The sequence below is a fragment of the Pieris rapae genome, chromosome 4, assembly GCF_905147795.1.
Source record: "Pieris rapae chromosome 4, ilPieRapa1.1, whole genome shotgun sequence".
NCBI lineage: Eukaryota > Metazoa > Arthropoda > Insecta > Lepidoptera > Pieridae > Pieris > Pieris rapae.
This window is the reverse complement of record NC_059512.1, coordinates 8,301,684-8,324,451: the sequence shown is the minus strand read 5'-3', so window position 1 is coordinate 8,324,451 and position 22,768 is coordinate 8,301,684. Positions and strand designations below refer to the sequence as shown.

The following is a 22,768-nucleotide window of genomic DNA, read 5'->3' as shown; positions in this document are numbered from 1 at the left end:
CAAATCTTTGTTAATTTATTTTATTATTATTAATTACGTAAGACGTTGAGGAACATGGTGTAATGGTTGGAGCTCCTTACAAACATTGTGTTACACATAAAACTTTGTGATTAAAAAGTATGGCGGAGAGTTTGTTGCCATTTCTTCCCTTCCGTTCGACGCCCTTGATTTGAGAACTGGAATTAATTGTAAAATTAGAAGCATTTCATATATATTTGACGTTTTTGACATTCATAAGCATGCCTTAAGTCGCATCTAAACTGAATAAATAAATTTTGATTGATTGATTGTTTGATTTATTTTTTAACGTTCATAAGTATACATTTTGTTACCTATATGAATAAATGATATTTGACTTTGAATTCTGACTGAAAACTTATTAGGTACAACTTATTTAACTTACAACACTTGTTCTACAATATATACTAGGCGTCAGATGAGAGACTAATGTAAAGAACTTGTGTTCAATAGAAAGATCAGTTAACCTTTTAAGCCGGTTTTCAAAATAATTATTATATGTTGCAGGTACATGTCTTGATAAGTTCATGGACGCTTGGCTTTCAATTCATATAAACTTCCTTACAAGCACGAACTCTCACATAACAACTGAAGGAGAATTATTTGAAGCAGTATCACTTAGCATTTAGTTTGGCTATGTACCTATAATTAAAATATAAAAGTGTATCACTGCAATTAACACTGACATACATAAAAGACACATAAATCTGCCTATAAAAATTAGTTATGATAGATATAGAAATACGCGAATATTCACTGCAAACTATCAATTACTGAGCGCCATTAGATGCATATCTGTAACATCAAGTGTTAGGTGTGACTAATAGAATATTGGCTAGACAAATTATAAGGGACTAAACCAAAATTTTTATTATAATCATCAACTAAATACACGCACCCTGAATAGACTTTTTATATATGAATGACTGTATTACATTTTTTTAATAATACAATTTCATATAAATTAAGTCATTTGGCAAATAATTGTATCTAGTATATTTTTATGTAGATTATCTGATAAGGAACTCATTTAAATATCAAATTAACATTTTTCATTTCAGAATTTGTTATTCGAATATTTTTACTTACGGGACGAACTTGTAAGAAAGATGTCACTGAAACTGTCAACCCCATACAAAGGTGTCTCGATTCAAAATAGATTATTAGAACTTCGTATTCTTGAGACCGAATCTAGGTCAGCTTAGAAAGTGTCATTGGGATGTCGGGAAATCTCCAAAGAGAGCGTGTCAACATTTACGACACTCGGCCTCCGAAGAGTGCCATCACTTTTAACCTCCTTAATGCATTGCAATAAGGTTCATTCTAGACGACATAGAAATTTGGCACATAATGACAAACTGCAAGATTGATAGTACGGTGAATGAACTTGACAAATATACTGAATTTAGCTGATAAGCAAATGGCAGATTTCTATATTTAAGCCTTAAGTTATGTCATAATTAAACTTTACATTTGCCAATTCTTACACGAAAGTTGATATGGTAAAACTATAGATTCGCATTTATTGCGAAATACTAAACAATTCTATTTTCAAATTTTAGTTTATTGCACATAATTAATACCATTTAATATGAAATTAACATGATGATAGTGGTAAATATAGAGTGAAAAGAACATTCTTTATTTCTTAATCGATCGATCGATAATCCAAAATATAGATAATGTTTTAGCTAATGTACAATAGTACAATAAGATGTAAATGTAGAATAGTGCAAAAAGATTTAGTTTGAATGAATGTATTAATAAAATGTATTTTCCATTATTATTTAATATTTTTTTATTAGTAATAATTCACGTTATTTTTATAACGCAAAATAACATTCGACCTTTTAAATTTATTGACTCTTATACATATCCCTTTTAGTTTTTCTTGGCAACGTGCCTACTTCTGGGGAATCTATAATACAATATATATAAATTGGGAGTCATAGATTTGACATGGAATCTTTTTCACGGTGGTCTTTAATCTCTGATATCACGGGTCGGTGACCTCTTGATAGCGTTTATCTATATATTTTATCCTATTAATTTCTGTAATGTCTTGTAAATTGTTGTAATAGCACTTCATCTCATTAGCAAGGTATAGTTATTTGAAAATCGAATAATATACAATTGGCCTTCATATAGAAACCGCTTACAAGACTCTCATAATAATAATATTAAGAGTAAAAAAATTATAGTATTTCAAGGCTACTGTTAAGATTACCTTTACCTTAAGCATAAGCCAAATAAAAAAACACCAATACATAGTAGTGTTTTATTTTGTGCTAGAATATTCACAGTAGCCGTAAAAAAACATTGATAATTTCCCTGTCTCAATTAAGATCGGTTTCAAGATGGAGAAGCCGTGAAATGGAATATTTGAGTCTATTGACAACATACAGTACCTTTTTTAGTGGATGCGCTGCCGGCATTTGAGTAAGGATTATACTCTTTTTTAGACTAAAGGAGGTCTTCCTCTTTCAATTGGAGGTTCCTCCTCCAATTGAAAAAGAAGGGCACGAAGGACCTTGGAAATTCCAGCTATTTAGGTTATGAGGATGAAATTTTTGTTGATGCAAGTATCATGTAAGTTGCAAACAATTCATCAATCTATATTGCAGTATACCAATAAAATGTTGGCAAAGTTAAAAGCATAAAATCAGGACTTGCAGTACTTATGAAGGAATTGTAAGCACTGATACTTCCATATGTCAAAATCATAGTGTATTTGACTTACAGGTCATACTTAGTGGTACCTAGGTAACACTGAAAATTTTTAGAAAATGAATAAGCCTACAACGAAAGTTATAATAAAATCTTTGACCGAAAATTTTCTCGCATTAGGTTCCTTATCACAATATAACCAATAGTTTTAAATTTACCGCAAAAACAAATGACAAATGAATGCAATATTCTACATTAGGTTACCAGAGAGTTCTAAAATTGAAATACAAAAAAGTTTTCATTAGAAATTTTTCTAACTGGCCCGTTCTTAACATTTTCAGTGTTACCCTCGTAATACTTGATGAATCTTAGTAGTATCGCGGTATAAAATATATTAGAAAAGTACAATCGTGGGAAACAGTCGCAGAATATCTATAAACAGACAACATAACATCCGTTGTTTATCGATTCGTCCAGTTAATGCTAATTTTATGTTAATAGAGATGGGTCAACTATTTACATTTGTAACTCGTGATGTACATGTCATCATGAACCGTTATATACATATGTATTTGGGTCTCTCGTGACACCTGGCTTTTATAATATCTGGAAAAAAAGGAATTTAATTTTTCGTGTGTAGAAGTTATCAAAAATATTGGGTAAATACCTTGGTTATATGTCTAATTGTCCTTATATTAAAACATCAAAGATAAACCTGGATATATATCTAAGCGCAAAACTCAAAGAAGTTTGAGTTAGAGAGAGAAGAAGAAGAATCTTATTTGGAACTTTTATCTTTCAAACAATTTATGTGTGGCATAGCTATTTGGTACTTTATCCATACATTGTGAAACAGGCCCTAAGTATAAAAATATATTTAGAGGAAGCGAAGTTTACGAGGGCGAAGTTTGTAATTTTTTTTTTGTTAAATCTATAATACCAAAGAATGTACCGCAATTTTAGTTCGAATTCCATCATCCATAGTACATGAATAAGCATTGTTGGATAAATCATAAATAAGAATTACTTGATTTACAATTTATAAGAAAATGTAAAAACCCTATACATTGAATATATTTACGTTCAAAGTTAAATGTCCGCGAAGTGACGCCTTGATGAAATATGTTTTCTAGTCAGCAAACCGCCGATGTACTAAGAATAAATAAAATGATATGACATCATTGTTTATGCCATAGTTCATACTAAGCGTATCTTTCATTCATTAAACCGCTCATTAACGGAATGATAATAAATGACCGAGACAAGCAATCCGCTCTTGCGCGTTTTAAAGCTAACGATTTATCGCGTAGAATTATATAGTTACAGAAATATACTTAGTCTGAGATTTATACAAAAGCTATAAAAATAAAATATGTCCACAAGTGAATAATGAATAATGTGTTATAAATATTTTCCGGGGGGGTGATAATGCGAAACAAAAGACGGACGTGTCGTTTAATTGTGATTGGTCAACAGCCCCAAACTGACTGATATCATTTCTTTTTTTTTAATTCTACTTTCAAACTACGCTTTATAAACTCAACTAATTGAATCGTTTAACACACTTATGCCACAACAAAAAACACTGACAAAATATTCTAACAAATAATTTTTATCATTTTTCATACGGATATGTATGTAATCGTGTAACAGTAATACATATTTTTATTAAGCATTCAATTGTATTGAATTACGTCGGAGAATAAACAGATGATAAAATTGCAGCAAAGTGATTGTGGAATATTAATTTAACTCCATTCAAAAGCAATTGATAAAGTCCCTTTAATAATGTATTTAAAACAGATCCCGATTACATATATATTATAAAGATAGAATTTTGTTTATTTGTTTTTACTAAGGACCGTCTTATTTAATCGAAAGATTATTTTGTGATGCATAGTAAATTTTTTCAGGACAGCGCAGGTCAGTCGTTTATATATTATATATATTAGATAATATTTTCCTTTACAATAAGTTTTCATTCTGCATATAGAAATAAAATTCATTGGTGCATAGTTGGTGTTGGTGTGCTCTTGGTTAATCATCGCTCCATTAACTACATTGTAACTACAGAGAGCTCTCGATACGAAACCGATACTGTTTCTGATTTAGTTTAAGTATTTACGTCCAAATCTAAATATATGAAGTCGTGTTAATTAAAGATCGGCTGGACCGATGTTAGTTATCTCTTTTTTGATGGATTCTTCTCCATTCCGAATAGCAGAATAAGTAATAAAATATCGCATAAGTTATCGAATAACAATAAATAAATTAATTAATTTTACTAATGCAATCAGCATGTAGTGCCGTAGTGTAGAAATTTCGATCTTCAAGTGAATGAGGAGATGCATAACCAAGCCTCTTAAAAAAATGTTGTATATCTGAAAATGGTTTAACATCCAGTATCGCAATAATGGCGCTAGAGAGAAGAGGCCTAATATATAAAACTGCCATTCTTCTTTCGCAATGGCTAGTCATAAAATATTTCGGTACCACAAAAAAAGATGTATTAATGTTACCTTAATAAAATTCTAAGTTTTACTAAAGGTAACACGCCGGGTCCGCTAGTATTGTTTATAAAGGCTTTTTAAAAACCATATTAATATTGATTTAATTATTAATTTAAAATTGGTAAAGAATGTAAAGGTGTTCTTATATTTTTGAAATATTTAATGATTTACAAGATTGATCGACTCCATGTCACGATTTATGATAAATCTTCGTGGAGTTATATAGTTTTTATGTTCTCTTAATTAAGTTAGAAGTAGGTTATAAGCACCATTGGTATAACGACTCACAGGTCGTTAACAAACTAGTTCTAATTATAAACTTAACTGCCACAGTGATTCATAAAATTTATAGCGGTTTGTTTTGATAGATTATGTCAAAGACTGGAAATCTGGTTAGATTTATTAACTACATTTGGCCTTAATAAGGCAAGATTTCGTTCATACTTCAATTATAGCAAAAGTTATCTGTCAACATGATCATGTCTGTCGCTGACCAAATGAAAAGCACTCAAGACGTCAAGTTATGTAAATAATTGTATGTTGTTGGTATCCGTTATTTATGTCTTACAGTCGTTATTAAGCAAAATACCATAAATACGAAATCAAAATCTATTTATATTAGTCAATAAATTGGCACCGATTAGACTGCACTGAATGGAACTTTTATCTAAAACATTTTGTATAGGTGATGAATGCATTTATTTTTTAATAAAAATAAATATTACTCAAAGCCGCATTTTTACCACTGTTTGTATCAATTTTAACGCGTGAAATAAATATAATATTTATTCTATTAGATAGCAATTTAACGAAGAAATTGTATCATTGATATTGGAGTTATTTTGGTTACAAATTTGATCGTATTGCGTATCTATGAATCCATTTGGTGTTAAGCAGTGTTAGCCTAGTATGATCTCTTTTCCTCAAGCTTCGATCCCACTGTGTGCCAATGGACGTTTTGTATGTATACATTTAACACTCCCTCGTATAGTGAATGAAAACATCGTAAGGCTTAAAGCCAAAAAATCGAAAAAGGGTGTCAGGTACAGAAGGCTATGAGCCTATTTGCCTATTGAAAAAAAAAAAGGAAATGATCATACAGAAATATGCGGCCCAAACCTGATATACGTAGATTGTTTTACTTTGGCCTTATAATTTCTTAAGCGTGATAACCTTAACCTTTGTGTTTTTAGCAATGCTTTACGAAACATATAAAGTGTTATATGTGTTTGTTACATGCATACAATGTTTCTATAGCTACTACATAGAATCAATGTGAACAAATAAAGCACTTCAGTCACACATTCTGATTGTGATCCGTCATATTAGTAAATTGTGATTGTGTCAGCTGTCAACTGATTGTTAACTGATTTCTGTCAACACTTTGCTTTGTCGACTTTGAATTCTCGTATTTACAAATAGTTGGTTTAAGTGAAGCACTTCCTAATTGAAAAGTATAAAGAAGTTTGTCAGATTAAATAATTCATAAAACAATTGAATTTTGTAACTTTTAAATCAAAGTTTCGTGTGTATTATTCTTATTTCTAACCTTTAATCTTATTTACTTCACACCACATCACACAAGACTTCATAACTGCAATTGCAAATTTTTACTATTTTTATTATTATTATTTTCAACTAAGCGTTACTATATTCTTTTTACCGACTGAGGCGTAAACTAGCTGATGTGGTCTCTGGCAGAATGACCAACGCTGTGGAACATTCTGCACCTCAGCATCAAGCTGAGCCAGGTCCAAATAAAGCCACAGCATACACGCATTACATACTTGAGACGAACCCAAAGGGAAAACGAAAAAAATATATATTACACATCTTTTTACCGTTTATGTATCTGTGTTTTTGTTTGTAATAAATGATATGTCTATGTATAAAAATAAATTATTTCGTATTTGTGATGTTAATTCTAAGTTAATGTTTAGTCACAGTTTGTCTGCTATTGATAATTCATTAAAATAAATGTATTTGCTTTAGTTAAAAACAGTGTTTAATTTCTAATTCATGTGAATTATCAACCTTTTAAAGATCCAGAGGGGCCAATGGATTTTATGGTTAATATAAGTTTTCGTCTAATGGAGCATTTGCGTTATTGTTAATACTATTTTCGACTTTCAGACTTTACACCACATAGATGGCAACTTATGTGGTGTAAAGTATATAAGTTAGGGTCCTTCAAGAAAAGAGCGTACAAATTCTTAAAAGGCCGGCAACGCACTCGCGAGCCCTCTAGCATCGAGAGTGTGTTAGTTAGTGAGACGTAATACTTGAACGCTCCCTAACTAAAATATTTATAAATCTTTTATGACTCATATTGATAAAAGAATGTTACAACGATAAAAGGCGTAATTCCTTAAAGTGTGCTTATCATACGCTCGTAAATCCATTGAGTTAATTGCAAATGTTCAAAGGCATTCGAATTAATGGTACCGTAAATAAAATTCTTAAAAGAACATATAAGATATATATGTAATATAAAGGAGCAATTTAGAATTTGAAAGTGATATCTAGAATATTTTAATATTTGATGATCTTTAAACGACGTATTTTCAATTTTATAAAGAAATCGTTTTTATTATCATAATATTGAATCAGCTGCGCACAATTTATAGCCAATACAAATATTAGGTGTGAGAAGTCAAAGTCAAAATAAACTTGCTTCGCGTATAGATAATTTGGTTAGTTCTTTGCTATTGTCACAAAACCTCTAAGCTATGCTGCATTGGTTTCCGGAACATCTTCTGTTCATGGTGGCTTGTTTGGTTAATTATTTTCACAGCAATTATCTGATTAGATATATCCTCCCATATGTGCATCTTGCTATAAGCAAACTAAGTGCATGAGATAACAAACTACGATTTTTAAAGATCATTTACCTCCACCAAGATTTCCAATAAGTTTTTACTCTCATAAAGAATCCATAAGTAGAGTAGGGATTTGTACACACAGTTGTAAAAAGTCAATTGGATTCGTTCACGCTATCTTCCAGAATAATTAAGAGAAAATAACAAGCGGATTAAGGACAAAATAGATTCTTGCCTTATGTATAATGCTTCACCATTCATAGGCAAATATTTGTGTGACTCATATTTGAATGTGTCATCAAATATCTTCCACTTGTGGATTCAAACAAAATAAATAGAAGAATTATAGTCTATTGCAAACGTCGCTTATTCACAAAATGTAAGCAGTGTTTGATTGTAAAGCCGCTTTAATAAATGAACTAACGAAAGATGTATTTAGATTTTCCTAGTCTTACACCTTAGGGTCTGAAGACTAGTCATTACATAGCGCTTAGAGTCTTCAGAAATAATAACAACGTGACAGAATTTTGTCTTCAGAAATAATAAAATTCAGTCACGTTGAGAACCAAAGTATAAAATAAATACGCACAACTTTGATAACGGCTGTCAATCTTGCAAAAGTATAAAAATGTAATATACTAGTTTTTTTAATATACATGTGTCTTCACTAAGACATCAGTTAACATTACGATCCAACCTAACTAAGAGTAATAATTAATTTAAGCCTTACCTGATTAAAAAGGATTGAATATAGATAAGTAACAGATGAGTGAAATATTATACATTCCTCACGAAATTTGTGAACAATTCGAAATAAAATAACTGAGCTTACTACGTAATTAAAACCAGTTTGAGCCATGAAGCTTCAGCAAACGACAGTAGTAGGGATTCACGGGTTCTGCCACAAGAGGCAGAACCCGTGAATCCCCGCGTGGGTGGCCAATATCAGCATCACGGTATGACATGAAACTAAAAAAAAAAAAAAAAAAAAAAAAGTTTGGTCTCTTTCCCCACTAAACAGACCGTGCTGAGTCGATAGCACTCACTCCCGAAGCGATATTTCTCTCTGTTTCGAAGTTAGGTTTTGCTATACGTTGCAAATTAATCGATTTACTAATCACCTCATAATAAGAATGTAACGTCTCGTCCAAATCCTCATTTACTAATCACCGAGTCAGTTTCGTATCCATAATTAGCAAATTACCATGCGCATTTACCTGCAAATGCACCAGGACAGATGGGAAAAGGATTTACTGAACATTAAAAATATGATTTCCGTGTTTTATGTGTTTATTTGCATTATGTTACAATACAACTTTACTAGTGTCATGTCATTTCTTGGCGAGTCATACGAAAAATTTCTGAGGTAATCTTCCAAGCTGAAACCCCAGAACTTGTAGTACAAATATACTACACAATACTCCCCACAAAAGGCAGAATAGATGTCCTGAACGCTAGCTGTATTATAGCTCCATACCCGACAATTTCTTCTTAAAAAATCCGCTATTACTCTAATAGACTTACGTCCAAATGAATCAAAATATTCTCCAACTTTTTCGTGGTTGATATGAATAGCTACCCAATGAGATCCTGGTTGTGAGTCAGGGTCGAGATTGCATATAATAAATGTGGGTAAGTGTACGTGCATTGGTAGGCGATTCGAGGGGTACACGCTATACTGGATGCTGGGATGTATTTTATGGAGACTCATTTGCAGGTTTAATGTATTCATTTTTACTCCAACGCGTTTGACCTTCTACTCTTTGTATTTAACAAAAACGGAAAGGACCCTTGAGAATCACGTTGTGCTTACTTAGCAATTTAATACTGTCTTCGAAAACTATCGGAAGTTTATCAGAGCGAATTCGCAAAAGCGACATTAAATCCATAACTGTTAGGATACTTGTATATTTAGAAATAAATAGATCTGCTTACGTTCAATATTTATTCATGATTTGACAAACTTACAATATTTAAAAAATTACACAAACACGGATAAAATCATTACATTACTTTTTGTACATACGTTATATGACTGTTGTATTATTAACAAGTTTGGTATAAAAAATAAAAACATTTTGATTACAATATACTATGATAAGAAATAACAATTATTTTAGTATTCAGAGAAACTTATTTTATATCAAAACATGACTTAAAATGAGTAGACATACTTTTATGATTGCATTAATTATGACAGATTCACATAATACTTTCTCTTTTCATAAAATACAAAAGTAGAAAAGTTGCAACGGAATATAACAAAAATGAGATTCTGTAGTTGAAATATTATTATATTATCCCATACATTTTGAGATAATGAATCAGTCATCATAAAAAATCATAATAAAAACTTACGAAATGTGATGTATCCTAACTTTAGTGACAAAAAATAGCATTTTTTCTTTTAAACATTATGTTTGGCGGTTAAATAGAAGCAACATTTACTAATAAAATGTATTAAAATAGACAGAAATTATAATAACATAGGGCAGGAGAAAGTAAATTAGATATTTAATTATAAACTATAAACTCTTGTTAAACAGTAAAAATATTAACAGGATTAATGAAGATCTAAAACAATAACAATACTTGTCTTTTTAGTAATAAAAAATCAAAATTGTTATACAATTATAAGAAGAAACTAAAAAAAAATTAAATACTATTACCTATTTTAACACCAACAATAAGATTTAAAATTTACATGTTGTCATTCATAAATATTTATCATCCTAACTATAATTTTTTCAGAACTTTACAATTACTTATTTTACAATTTAAAACTAGTCATTTGTCAGGTTATAATTTTTATGATACATTGAATTCCTAATTACCCTAAGACCATAACTTTGATTACACTACTTATTTATTAATATTATGATACATTTATATATGATACAATTATAAATCTTAAATAATCCATAATACTAGTATTGGAATCTGTAATTAATTATTAACCATAAATATATTTATGTTGTGTTGTATAGATCTCTCAAAATCCTATAAGTAATTAAAATGTCATAGAACATAGACAAATCGAAAAGTGTATGTAGATAAAACTCATGTGCGTATTCAAAAGTATTTTATCTGAATTTTTTGGAGTTTAAATTATGTAGGTACTGATTTCGAATAAGCCTCTTAGACCTTTAATGTGAATAGTAGAAAAATAATAGCAATAGGTGAACAAACAGTCTACTAGTAATAAATAAGACGCAAATGTTGACGATTTCTTAACACAAAAATAATCACATAATCTGGAGTTCCTCTTAGAGTGGAATAATATAGTTTTATACACTTAATTAGTTCTTATAGTGTTTTAATGCCATCCACCAAATTAAAACTTACACAAACTACAAGGTACATACGCGAATGTAAATACAGATATTAGTTTTATAAACTGTTCTATTAAACTGGCATTATTACATGAGTTACGTTTAATTTTGATACAGTGACGTTAAATATAAGTGGGTTATTTGTTTTAGTCTTTCAACGTCACATATTAATTTTATTAAAAGTTATTTATTTTTTCACATAACTGGCCGATAATAACAATGGAACACAACGGTAGTTTACCAGGTCACGTAACAATAAATAAGTAAATCAAAAAATAAAAGAACAAACAAATGATTGTGATATGTGCCCGATTCATAGGTTACTCACAATTCGTATACATTTTAAATAATAAATATGGGTTCCTGGTGTGTGATTAAAAAATCGGTAAATGCGTTTATTGGTCCGATAGATTGTAATGAAACATTTCCATCCCGCGGCCATAGTAAATTGGGCCCGAAGACCACAGCTAAGTTGCTGCTTGTCATCTTATTTAGGCAGCTACGATCTTGTACCTATAAATATTATCTCTAGTAGGACATAAAACTTAACAATTTGAATCTAGGATTTTTTTAACTATGAGAATGTGTGTATATGTTCGTGGCATTTCATAAGTAGTTGTTCAGTGCTTTCCAAAACTTTTGCTGGAAGTATGTACGAAATTTGTCCATTTAATTTACTTTTTGAGGGATTCGTTATTTACTGATAAAATTTCTTCCAAATATTTAGAAGAAATCTTTGTATTGTAGGTAGTAAAAAAACTTAATGTTTTGAAGCATATAAAAATAATACTAATTCTTTTGTGAAATCCTTCAGTGTATATATTTCAAATTATTTTAACTTTATTGAAAGGTGTATGTATTATATGTATAACAATCTAAAAATAATCAAAGTAATACAAACAATTATTTCATTTAGGTTTGAAGTGCCACAAGTATTAATCATCATTTTTTTTTAATATATAGCAAACGAGCCTGCGGAACGTCCAGTAAGGGACGACTCGATTTATTTTTATATGTTATAGTAAAATTAAAAAAAGACAAATACCTTCCACAAAAACTGCATAAATTACTTTAAAATCTTGTAATTGTCTAGAGGTAGCTTTTCGAGAATCAATATTTTCACCTTTCTTGCTTCATAATACAAAAAACAAATTTTATTATTTCAGAAATAAATAACATAAAAAAACCATTATTTATATTTAATAACCTTCATATTTGCTAACTACGTCATATAAATAATGGTTTTTTATGTTATTTATTTCTGAGATGATAAATATTTATGAATGACAACATGTAAATTTTAAATCTTATTGTTGGTGTTAAAATAGGTAATAGTATTTAATTTTTTTTTAGTTTCTTCTTATAATTGTATAACAATTTTGATTTTTTATTACTAAAAAGACAAGTATTGTTATTGTTTTAGATCTTCATTAATCCTGTTAATATTTTTACTGTTTAACAAGAGTTTATAGTTTATAATTAAATATCTAATTTACTTTCTCCTGCCCTATGTTATTATAATTTCTGTCTATTTTAATACATTTTATTAGTAAATGTTGCTTCTATTTAACCGCCAAACATAATGTTTAAAAGAAAAAATGCTATTTTTTGTCACTAAAGTTAGGATACATCACATTTCGTAAGTTTTTATTATGATTTTTTATGATGACTGATTCATTATCTCAAAATGTATGGGATAATATAATAATATTTCAACTACAGAATCTCATTTTTGTTATATTCCGTTGCAACTTTTCTACTTTTGTATTTTATGAAAAGAGAAAGTATTATGTGAATCTGTCATAATTAATGCAATCATAAAAGTATGTCTACTCATTTTAAGTCATGTTTTGATATAAAATAAGTTTCTCTGAATACTAAAATAATTGTTATTTCTTATCATAGTATATTGTAATCAAAATGTTTTTATTTTTTATACCAAACTTGTTAATAATACAACAGTCATATAACGTATGTACAAAAAGTAATGTAATGATTTTATCCGTGTTTGTGTAATTTTTTAAATATTGTAAGTTTGTCAAATCATGAATAAATATTGAACGTAAGCAGATCTATTTATTTCTAAATATACAAGTATCCTAACAGTTATGGATTTAATGTCGCTTTTGCGAATTCGCTCTGATAAACTTCCGATAGTTTTCGAAGACAGTATTAAATTGCTAAGTAAGCACAACGTGATTCTCAAGGGTCCTTTCCGTTTTTGTTAAATACAAAGAGTAGAAGGTCAAACGCGTTGGAGTAAAAATGAATACATTAAACCTGCAAATGAGTCTCCATAAAATACATCCCAGCATCCAGTATAGCGTGTACCCCTCGAATCGCCTACCAATGCACGTACACTTACCCACATTTATTATATGCAATCTCGACCCTGACTCACAACCAGGATCTCATTGGGTAGCTATTCATATCAACCACGAAAAAGTTGGAGAATATTTTGATTCATTTGGACGTAAGTCTATTAGAGTAATAGCGGATTTTTTAAGAAGAAATTGTCGGGTATGGAGCTATAATACAGCTAGCGTTCAGGACATCTATTCTGCCTTTTGTGGGGAGTATTGTGTAGTATATTTGTACTACAAGTTCTGGGGTTTCAGCTTGGAAGATTACCTCAGAAATTTTTCGTATGACTCGCCAAGAAATGACATGACACTAGTAAAGTTGTATTGTAACATAATGCAAATAAACACATAAAACACGGAAATCATATTTTTAATGTTCAGTAAATCCTTTTCTCATCTGTCCTGGTGCATTTGCAGGTAAATGCGCATGGTAATTTGCTAATTATGGATACGAAACTGACTCGGTGATTAGTAAATGAGGATTTGGACGAGACGTTACATTCTTATTATGAGGTGATTAGTAAATCGATTAATTTGCAACGTATAGCAAAACCTAACTTCGAAACAGAGAGAAATATCGCTTCGGGAGTGAGTGCTATCGACTCAGCACGGTCTGTTTAGTGGGGAAAGAGACCAAACTTTTTTTTTTTTTTTTTTTTTTTTTGTTTCGTGTCATACCGTGACGCTGATATTGGCCACCCACGCGAGGATTCACGGGTTCTGCCTCTTGAGGCAGAACCCGTGAATCCCTACTACTAACGACTCTTTTGTCTTTTCCATGTGATGTCATTATGTCCCAATTATTAGAGGGACCCGGCATGAGTTACACACAGAAGACTGATCTGGCCTATTAGGTAAAACCAATCACAAAACAAAGAACAGTGTTTTCCTAGAGGCTTCAGCGTGCGACTCTCATACCTGAGGTCGCGGATTCGACCCCCGGTAGTGCAGCAATGGACTTTCTCTTTTATATGCGCATTTAAAATTCGCTCAAACGATGAAGGAAAAGATCGTGAGGAAACCGACATTTCTTAGACCCAAAAAGTCGACGACGTATGTCAGGCACTGTATGCTGATCACCTACTTGCCTATTAGATTTTAAAATGATCATGATACAGATTCAGAAATCTGAGGCCAAGACCTAAAGAGGTTGTAGCGCCACTGATTTTTTTTAAATCACATAACAAAGATTGTAGTGCTACTGTTTTGTATTACGTTAATTAGTAAGAATATACATACGGCTAAAATAATAATTTAATCTGAAATTGTTGTTTCCATAGTTGCAAGCAGGATTCAATTTGCATGTTTAAATACCATAATAACATGTAACATCGTCCGAACAAGTTTCTTGATGCGTCTTGCAAAATTATTTACTGTCAAGTTACATAAAACTTAACTGCAGCTTAGTGTAATTCACATTTTATTGCTTTGAAATAATATTGAGATTTTCTTTATATTTATGTATGGTTATTTCGAGTAGAGTATATACACAATGCGGTTCTCTTAAATATAATATTTTTTATGAATTATGTGACTGTTCGTTTGATATATTTTATTTACTATGATAGTAGTACATCTTTTTGGCATTAAAATGAAAATATAAATGTCAAGTTATTCAAATTTCATTTAAATAAATTTAATATAAATTAATTCTTAACTAAAATTATAATCAACTCCAAAAATCACGAAAATATTTAAAGCTCTATTTGAATATACACAAAAAATACATCAAAATGAAAACTGGGTTTTCTAGAAGTTGATTGAAAATCTATGAAACGAATAAATTGTATCATTATCATGTATTGTAAATATCAGTTATTTAGCATTGACTATAGATTCTGCGAATATTTATCGTGTATTACATTGTATGCAACTGTAAAGATATTCGAAACTAGTCCTTTACACACTTAAATACAAAAAAAATCTTATTATAAATCTAAACCACAATACACACATTTCATTAAAATACATAAAGTAAATAATTTGGTTGTAACAATCAATTTAAACGATGCACTTCATAAAATGTGTTGGATTCTTAAACAATTCTTAATTTAAAATGATTTCATCAACGTATAAAAGAAATTACAAGTATAAAACAATAACGTTACACTGAATGGAATAAATATAGCTAGGTTGAAGTTGTACGCTGCTTAATATGCAAGCAAGTTGGATTGTTCAACTTTATCTATTGTAGGTATGCCTTGGTCGCAGTTGCAGTTTCGTTTATTCGAATACTAACTTTGTTAACTAACTTACGACACAATGGAAGTTAGTCACTTTGTCCTGTACTGTTTGCGGTCATTTCGTTGGTTGGAGTACTTTTATAAACCTATCTTACTTTTTAATTTAAGCAAAGTCGCTTTGCACTCTTTTAAGTGAAGTCCGTCTCTTTTTAACGAATTGTGTTTAATCTGTGATGAATAGAGACACATGAGTAATTAGTTTAAACTGTGTATATCGACTTTCACAGGGCCGGATTTAGAGTTCGCAATTTGGGGCAATAAAGAAATGAAGGGCCCAAATAATTTTCGAAATAAAATGAACAATTTGTTTTAGTCGAGTTTTTCAATCAATATTTTTTTTTGTGAAAACAAGTAGATTCTTTCAGTATTTAATAGAAATATCTCAAAAGAAAAGTTATTTAGTAATCGGTAATTAAATCATTATTTTCTCGAAGTCTCTGTTGTGGAGGCCCCGGTTCTGTAGCCTAGGAAGCCCTCTCCTTAATCCGACCCGGACTTTTGTTTTTATAAGCAAAGACTACTCAAGCTGTGATGGTGAGTTGTGACCACCTCCGAGACCTTTTGATAATCCAGTCCGCATAAAATTACGTATGCTCAAAACCCTGCTATGTAGATGGTCCGTCTCTGGTCCGTGACCATGCACGCTGTAAAGCACGCGAATGTTGGGAAAAAAATTAAAATTATGTAAAATAATTATTACATTGGATAGGAATTTCATGCATGTTTCTGGCAAAGAAAAGAATTTCTCAAATCGCCATTGCTGATTCAAAATGTGCATACTAAAATCAAGCAAAGGCTGTATCGTATTTACCTATATCTAAAATGTAGTTCTACACTTTCTCTTGAACATAATTCTGTCAATTTCGTAAGATTAAATTATAGAAAGTTTGCTTTATTGACTCATAAGTCAATCAATGGTATGCTACGTATTTTAATTTGTATTAGTGAAATTTTAATAAACGTTCCGTGTACGTTTTCGCCACGAGGGCATATAAAGATATCCAGGAATTATCTGTACTTCTTCATCTCAATTTAACGCCTTGAAAGTCCCCCAAAATATCTTATGCCTTGCGGTTTTTTTTACACCGAAAGGGTTAATATTTATTATTAGCCATAAAATCAGTTCTAGTAATTACGACGTAATTTCATTTCATACATATGAAAATGCATTTCATATCAACTTTAAACATCTGCAATATACTTTCCAATATTGAAAGCTAGAAAGTGAAGTGTTATATTGTTTGTTTTGGCTCCACGAAGCAGGTAAGCTCACGTAAGGCCCCAATAGCTATTGTGTCAGACTGAAACACGATGTGTGTATTAGAAAATTTCATGAAATTCGTGAATTACATAAATGTATGTGGCTCGATATCTGTTTTAACCGTTTTGTTAGTTATACCTTCGAATATTATTAACTAAAAAAAATGCTTCTTTTTTAATTAAACGTGGCAATATTACTGTTTTATATTTGATTAATGAATACTTTTAATTAAAGGATAGAAATTCGAATTTGTTACTTATATTGTTGTGACATACTTATACATTATGACATTATTATTTAATAGATTTCAATTATATTTGATATTTACATGCTGATATGGCATAACTGCATTTTTTTGTAAGGCATCCATTATTATGTGCCATAATTTATAATTATTATATCTACATTATCAGAACGTTAAAACCATAATTATACGCGGGTCCTAGATGTTTCTAGGAGCAACGCGCAATTATAACAACTTAAATATTATAATCGAAAAAATAACACTAAGCAAAAACCACACTCACCAATTAAGTATAATGTTTATTTGCTCATAGATATAAAATGAATTATACCATATAATTAACCTACTTTATGATAAACAATACAACTCGAATGTCAAGGCTGATAATGTCATACATTAATTTACATAGCTATATCATTAAATATAATTATTATTATTACGATAAATCCGAATATCGGCTATGTATGAATCAAACTTTTTAACCTACCATTATCTCAATCCGAGGGCCACTCTGAATGACGTTTGACATTTCCAATGTCAATGTCATGTCATTCACAACACAAAGGCATTATATATACGCCAATAAAGTTTACCAATGTGGACCTTCTACATAATTTTAACATCACTCACGTTACAGAGGTTAACTTTGTGAGGTTGTTGGAGATAGATCTACTAAATCGTTATAAAAACATCTAAAATCAATATAAAACCACGGATTTGGCAAGTCTTATGCTATATGTTAACCCAAAAAATGACTTTGTCTTGGTGGTCGGATGTCAGCGATAAAACTGTCTAACGAAAAACGTTTTTTTTTAAAAAAAACAGTCAGCGATATGTCCTACTTTTACATTATAATGTATATGTATATGGTCCGATGCCGCGACTGTCCGTCAATCTGTTTGCTAAACTCTACAACTACTGCACGTAGTTTATTGCGGTCTTCAGCATGTTATACACTGATTATTATATTTATGATGAAGGTTTAATTCCATATTCCTCGATAGTATTCCAAATAGACATCCAAAATTTGAGGTTTGTCGCAATCATATCTACGTATATACTTTAATCCGAGTCATAGTTAACGAAGATGTCTATGTTCCTATATAATTTATGCTTATGAATGCAAAATTTATAACCCCTTTAATATCAGTCATATGTAAAATTAGTTCATTAATTTCATTCTAATTACACTATTTGAACTATACGTCGTCAGTGTTTTTCCATCTTACCATAAACACAATTTTAATTAAAGAGGCGAAAGAGTGACTGACTTTACCAATTGCTTAAGATATTATGACATTAATTAATCTGAACTACAAAGGCGGTGTTTTTATAAAGACACTAAGCCAAAGCTTCATATATCACTCTACCTCTATAATAATGTTAATTATTCACTCAATTGCATTTATTATATGTGTACAACACTGCCTACATAAACACCTACAGTTTAATCGTAATTATATTATGAATATTGGTTAACCTTACTAAACGCACTTAAACTGAAATCTGATCGCGAAGTCAGATTTTAGTTTTAGTGTCAATTATCTATTAACCACTACTTACATATAAAACAAAGTCCGCATAAATCTGTGTGTATATGTTTGCATATACAAAACCTATGGAACGAATTTCATGTGAGAGGAATGAAAGATGAAGATATTAGTATTTTGAGGTTCTGTGTAAGTGGTTTAGAATCTATATAGGATTATTCTCAGCTAAGCCCAACACTTCAAAAGTTCTTTACAACAGGCACCATATGAAGCTGGTATCTTGTGTGTTCTGTTTTGCTAAACATATTTTGAAGCCCAGAATTATTACATAAATAAAATAATATATATAAATGAGTTAAATATAAGAAATATTAAAACTATGAATAAAAACTCGGCCTAATCCGAAAAACGTATGAGTCATACAATTATTTAAAATTCCACAGTTTTGAGAGCAGATTCCACATCTGAATTCCTTTGGATGTTATAATTATTTTGTATTTAATGTTTTTTTATACTTCATTAATAATATGTTTCTTTAAAAGTAGTATATTTTTCTTTATACCAATGTATTCGTGCCAAGCGATTGCAAGTTTTTGTGAATAAATCAAACTTTGATAATCCAAATTTTGTCAAATATCTTGACGAATTCCAATCTTTATAAAATAAGTAAATTTTAAAAGATATAAATGAAATGAATGAATGAAATCATTTATTTGCTATGATAGCGGTACGATTAGATACAATTGTTATAAAAATCCGCACATAGACTTACAGACCGTATTATCTATGATTTATATAAAAAAAATAAAAAAATCAATGGCGCTCCAACCTTTTTAGGTCTGAGCTTCAGATTTCTATATCTGTTTCATGATCATTTTTTAATCTAATGGGCAAGTAGGTTATAAGCCTTCTGTGCCTGACGCACGACCTCGACTTTTTGGGACATGCTTCCTTACGATGTTTTCCTTCACCATTCGAGTGACTGTTAAAGAAAGAAAGTCCATTGGTGGACAGCCGGGGATCGAACCTACGATCTCAGGGATAAGAATCGCACTCTGAAGCCACTGGGCCAACACTGTTCCTTATTGCACATTATACTAAATAATAATATTTTACTTTGTATAGGTACACTTGAGAAATGTAAGTTTAGTAGTTACTAATTCAAATTTATCTAAAAGTGTTAATGAAACCAATCTTGTTTACATAATTTTTGAATCAAATGACATTTTTATTAGAAAGGTTATCGCAGACATTAGTAAGATAGCGCCGGGAAACAAATTTTATGAATATTATGTATATTTTATAAGCATCACCATCAAGGTTTTTGCAATACTAAATCGACATTTAGAGTACTTTTGATTTCTTTATTTCACAGCCAATTATTATGTCCATACAAACAAGCAAGTTGAAAAGTTAAAATTGTACAAGTATATGCATTTATTTAACGTCGCACCTTTTACACGGCGGTTAATTTAATAATGCAGTTGCGTGTGCATTCCTGACGCCGGGCATTCATATAAATAATTTTCTACTTAAAATTATATAATTATGTTTAAGACCGGTTCAAAGATTCTCTATATATATTTTAAGATTTTTAAACACGCGATATGAATAAAGTCTCATAAGCGCTAAAAGGCCATAAATCTTTTCTGTGTTGTTTCTTTCATAGCTTGCTTTGCATTATGTAGATGGGACTCAAAAACTGTGCCATATACCATGTTCCTTTCAATATACTCTTCGTAGTTTTTTTTAAACTGACAACAAACAATCATTGTAATAATTAAAATGTAAATAATTATCATTTAGGGCCTGTTTCACAATGTACGGATAAAGTACCAAATAGCTATGCAACACAAATTATTCGAAAGATAAAAAATCCGAATAAGATACTTCGCATTTCATGACAAATAGCGCTATCTGACAGTCATGAAACGCAAAAATACTGTTTATCCTACCAATAAGTAAATAATAGCTTATTTGGAACTTATCCGGACATTGTGAAACAGACCCTTAATATTCAATTTTGTAAGCAGCGGGATTTTTAATGTTTATATTTCAATAATGATTTATTATGTATTTTCAATTCTTCTCTCTTTCTTATGTGTTAATAATTTAAAAAATAACTTAATAATAACTAGTTTGCCGTCAGTTTTAATTAAAGTTAAAATATAAAAAAATTGAAAATACTCACAAAAAAAATTTCATCTTGAAATACACACACTAATCACAACACAATAGAAATTTCACGAATTTTCAATTCACACCTCCATTGTAGATCGATTATCACATGTGAAACTGCGCACGCACACGCGGTCGGTTCACCGGCAAACTTTTGACTGAACATAAAATACACACGCAGAACGAGGTTGTTAATACTTGCGAATGACGTGGCTTTGGACATTTTCCGCCAAAAAGACAAATGCTCATCAGAAAAAAAATATGTTCTGAACAGTAAATAATAAAAGAATATAAAAAATATTTATGCAAAAAGAAGAGATTTGCACTATAAACATTGTTGCACTGTACGAAAGCCAAATAATAACAAATAATTGAAAAAAAAAATTTCATATTGTAATTATATGAAACGTAAATAATTAAAATACTATTGATAGTGTCGTTTTCGGTCGGTTTCTACAAACATAAAATAACATGTGTGAAAAGATTTTTTTTTTGTTACCAAAGAAGTATAACTTCTAACGCGTGTAAGTACTCTCAAGTTTCTCCCCCCTTTTTTTTGTTTGATAAGTTAAGTTTCTTTATTATTATATTAAGTTAAGTTTCTTTATTATATATATATATATAATATTGACTTCCAAAATCTTCCATTCTTCCAAAAAACTTCCAAAAAATCCCATACAGAAGCCTCGTATTTTTCCCGTATATTTTGACGCATATATTCATGTGTATTAAGTATTTCGCGTATTGATCATCAAAGGGCTTTTTCGCTAAGCGGATATTTCAAAACAGGTTTATCTATAAAATATGTAAGAACATCAATTTATGTATCAGGTTTAATATTATATTTGATACTATGCTGGCCTTTTGATACAGTTTATTAAAATTTGTTACCAAAATTTCATATGATATTCTTGCCATATAAAGTACGATGTTCGTGCTCTATCGCTTAACTGAGGATCTTTAGTCACATAACAAACAAAGTATCAAATTTTCTGCCAAGACTCGACATATAAGTATATAGTTAGTTATTATTATTTGTATGAGAAATGGAAACAACATTCCGCAGACCAGTTTGATATTTTAGTATTACCATATTGTTCAGTTATCTCTGCCAAAACTAATGCTAATAATATAACTAAACTAATTTATTATTTTATTTTTATTAAGGAAAGAATCCTTTACGTTTATTAAAACAAATCATTTTTCGAATATACAACACATCGTAATTTATAAAAATATTTTTCTTTATTTATTTATACTTCATTGACATAATATACATAATTATACATATATATAAAAAAAACAAAAAGTAAGTAGGTAACATAATATAAGGCAATTGGCGGCATTGTCGTTAACGAGCAATTTCTTCCAGGCAACCCTAATATGGAACAATAAAAAAAAGATACACCTACAGAGGTGTTTATTTTTTTATTGTTAGGGTAAAGTACAAGAAATGCATAATTAATTAACAAAAGGATACTATAATAACTAAAATTAGATAAAATAAAATCTAATCTAAAATAAACAGACATGTAAATGCTCTGCCAAAGGTTAATTGACTCCCAATTAATATGAGTAGTAGCTAATCACTAGGCAGAAGAAAAATGATCAAAAAGCAAATTTTTAAATAAATTTAGAGACTG

The 22,768-nt window shown here is 30.1% G+C and overlaps 1 protein-coding gene across 5 annotated transcripts in view; it reads right to left on the bottom strand.

Moving 5' to 3' along the window:
- LOC111003070 (collagen alpha-1(XVIII) chain) overlaps positions 1-21,268 on the bottom strand; it is a 64,724-nt gene extending 43,456 nt beyond the window's left edge. For all 5 annotated transcript variants that reach the window (XM_045627936.1, XM_045627938.1, XM_045627940.1 and 2 more), the window contains exon 1: positions 21,139-21,268. In XM_045627936.1, the coding sequence (XP_045483892.1) occupies positions 21,139-21,152 (14 nt within the window). In that variant the 5' untranslated portion in view covers positions 21,153-21,268. The remainder of the gene's footprint in view (positions 1-21,138) is intronic.
- Between the last annotated feature and the right edge of the window lie 1,500 nt (positions 21,269-22,768).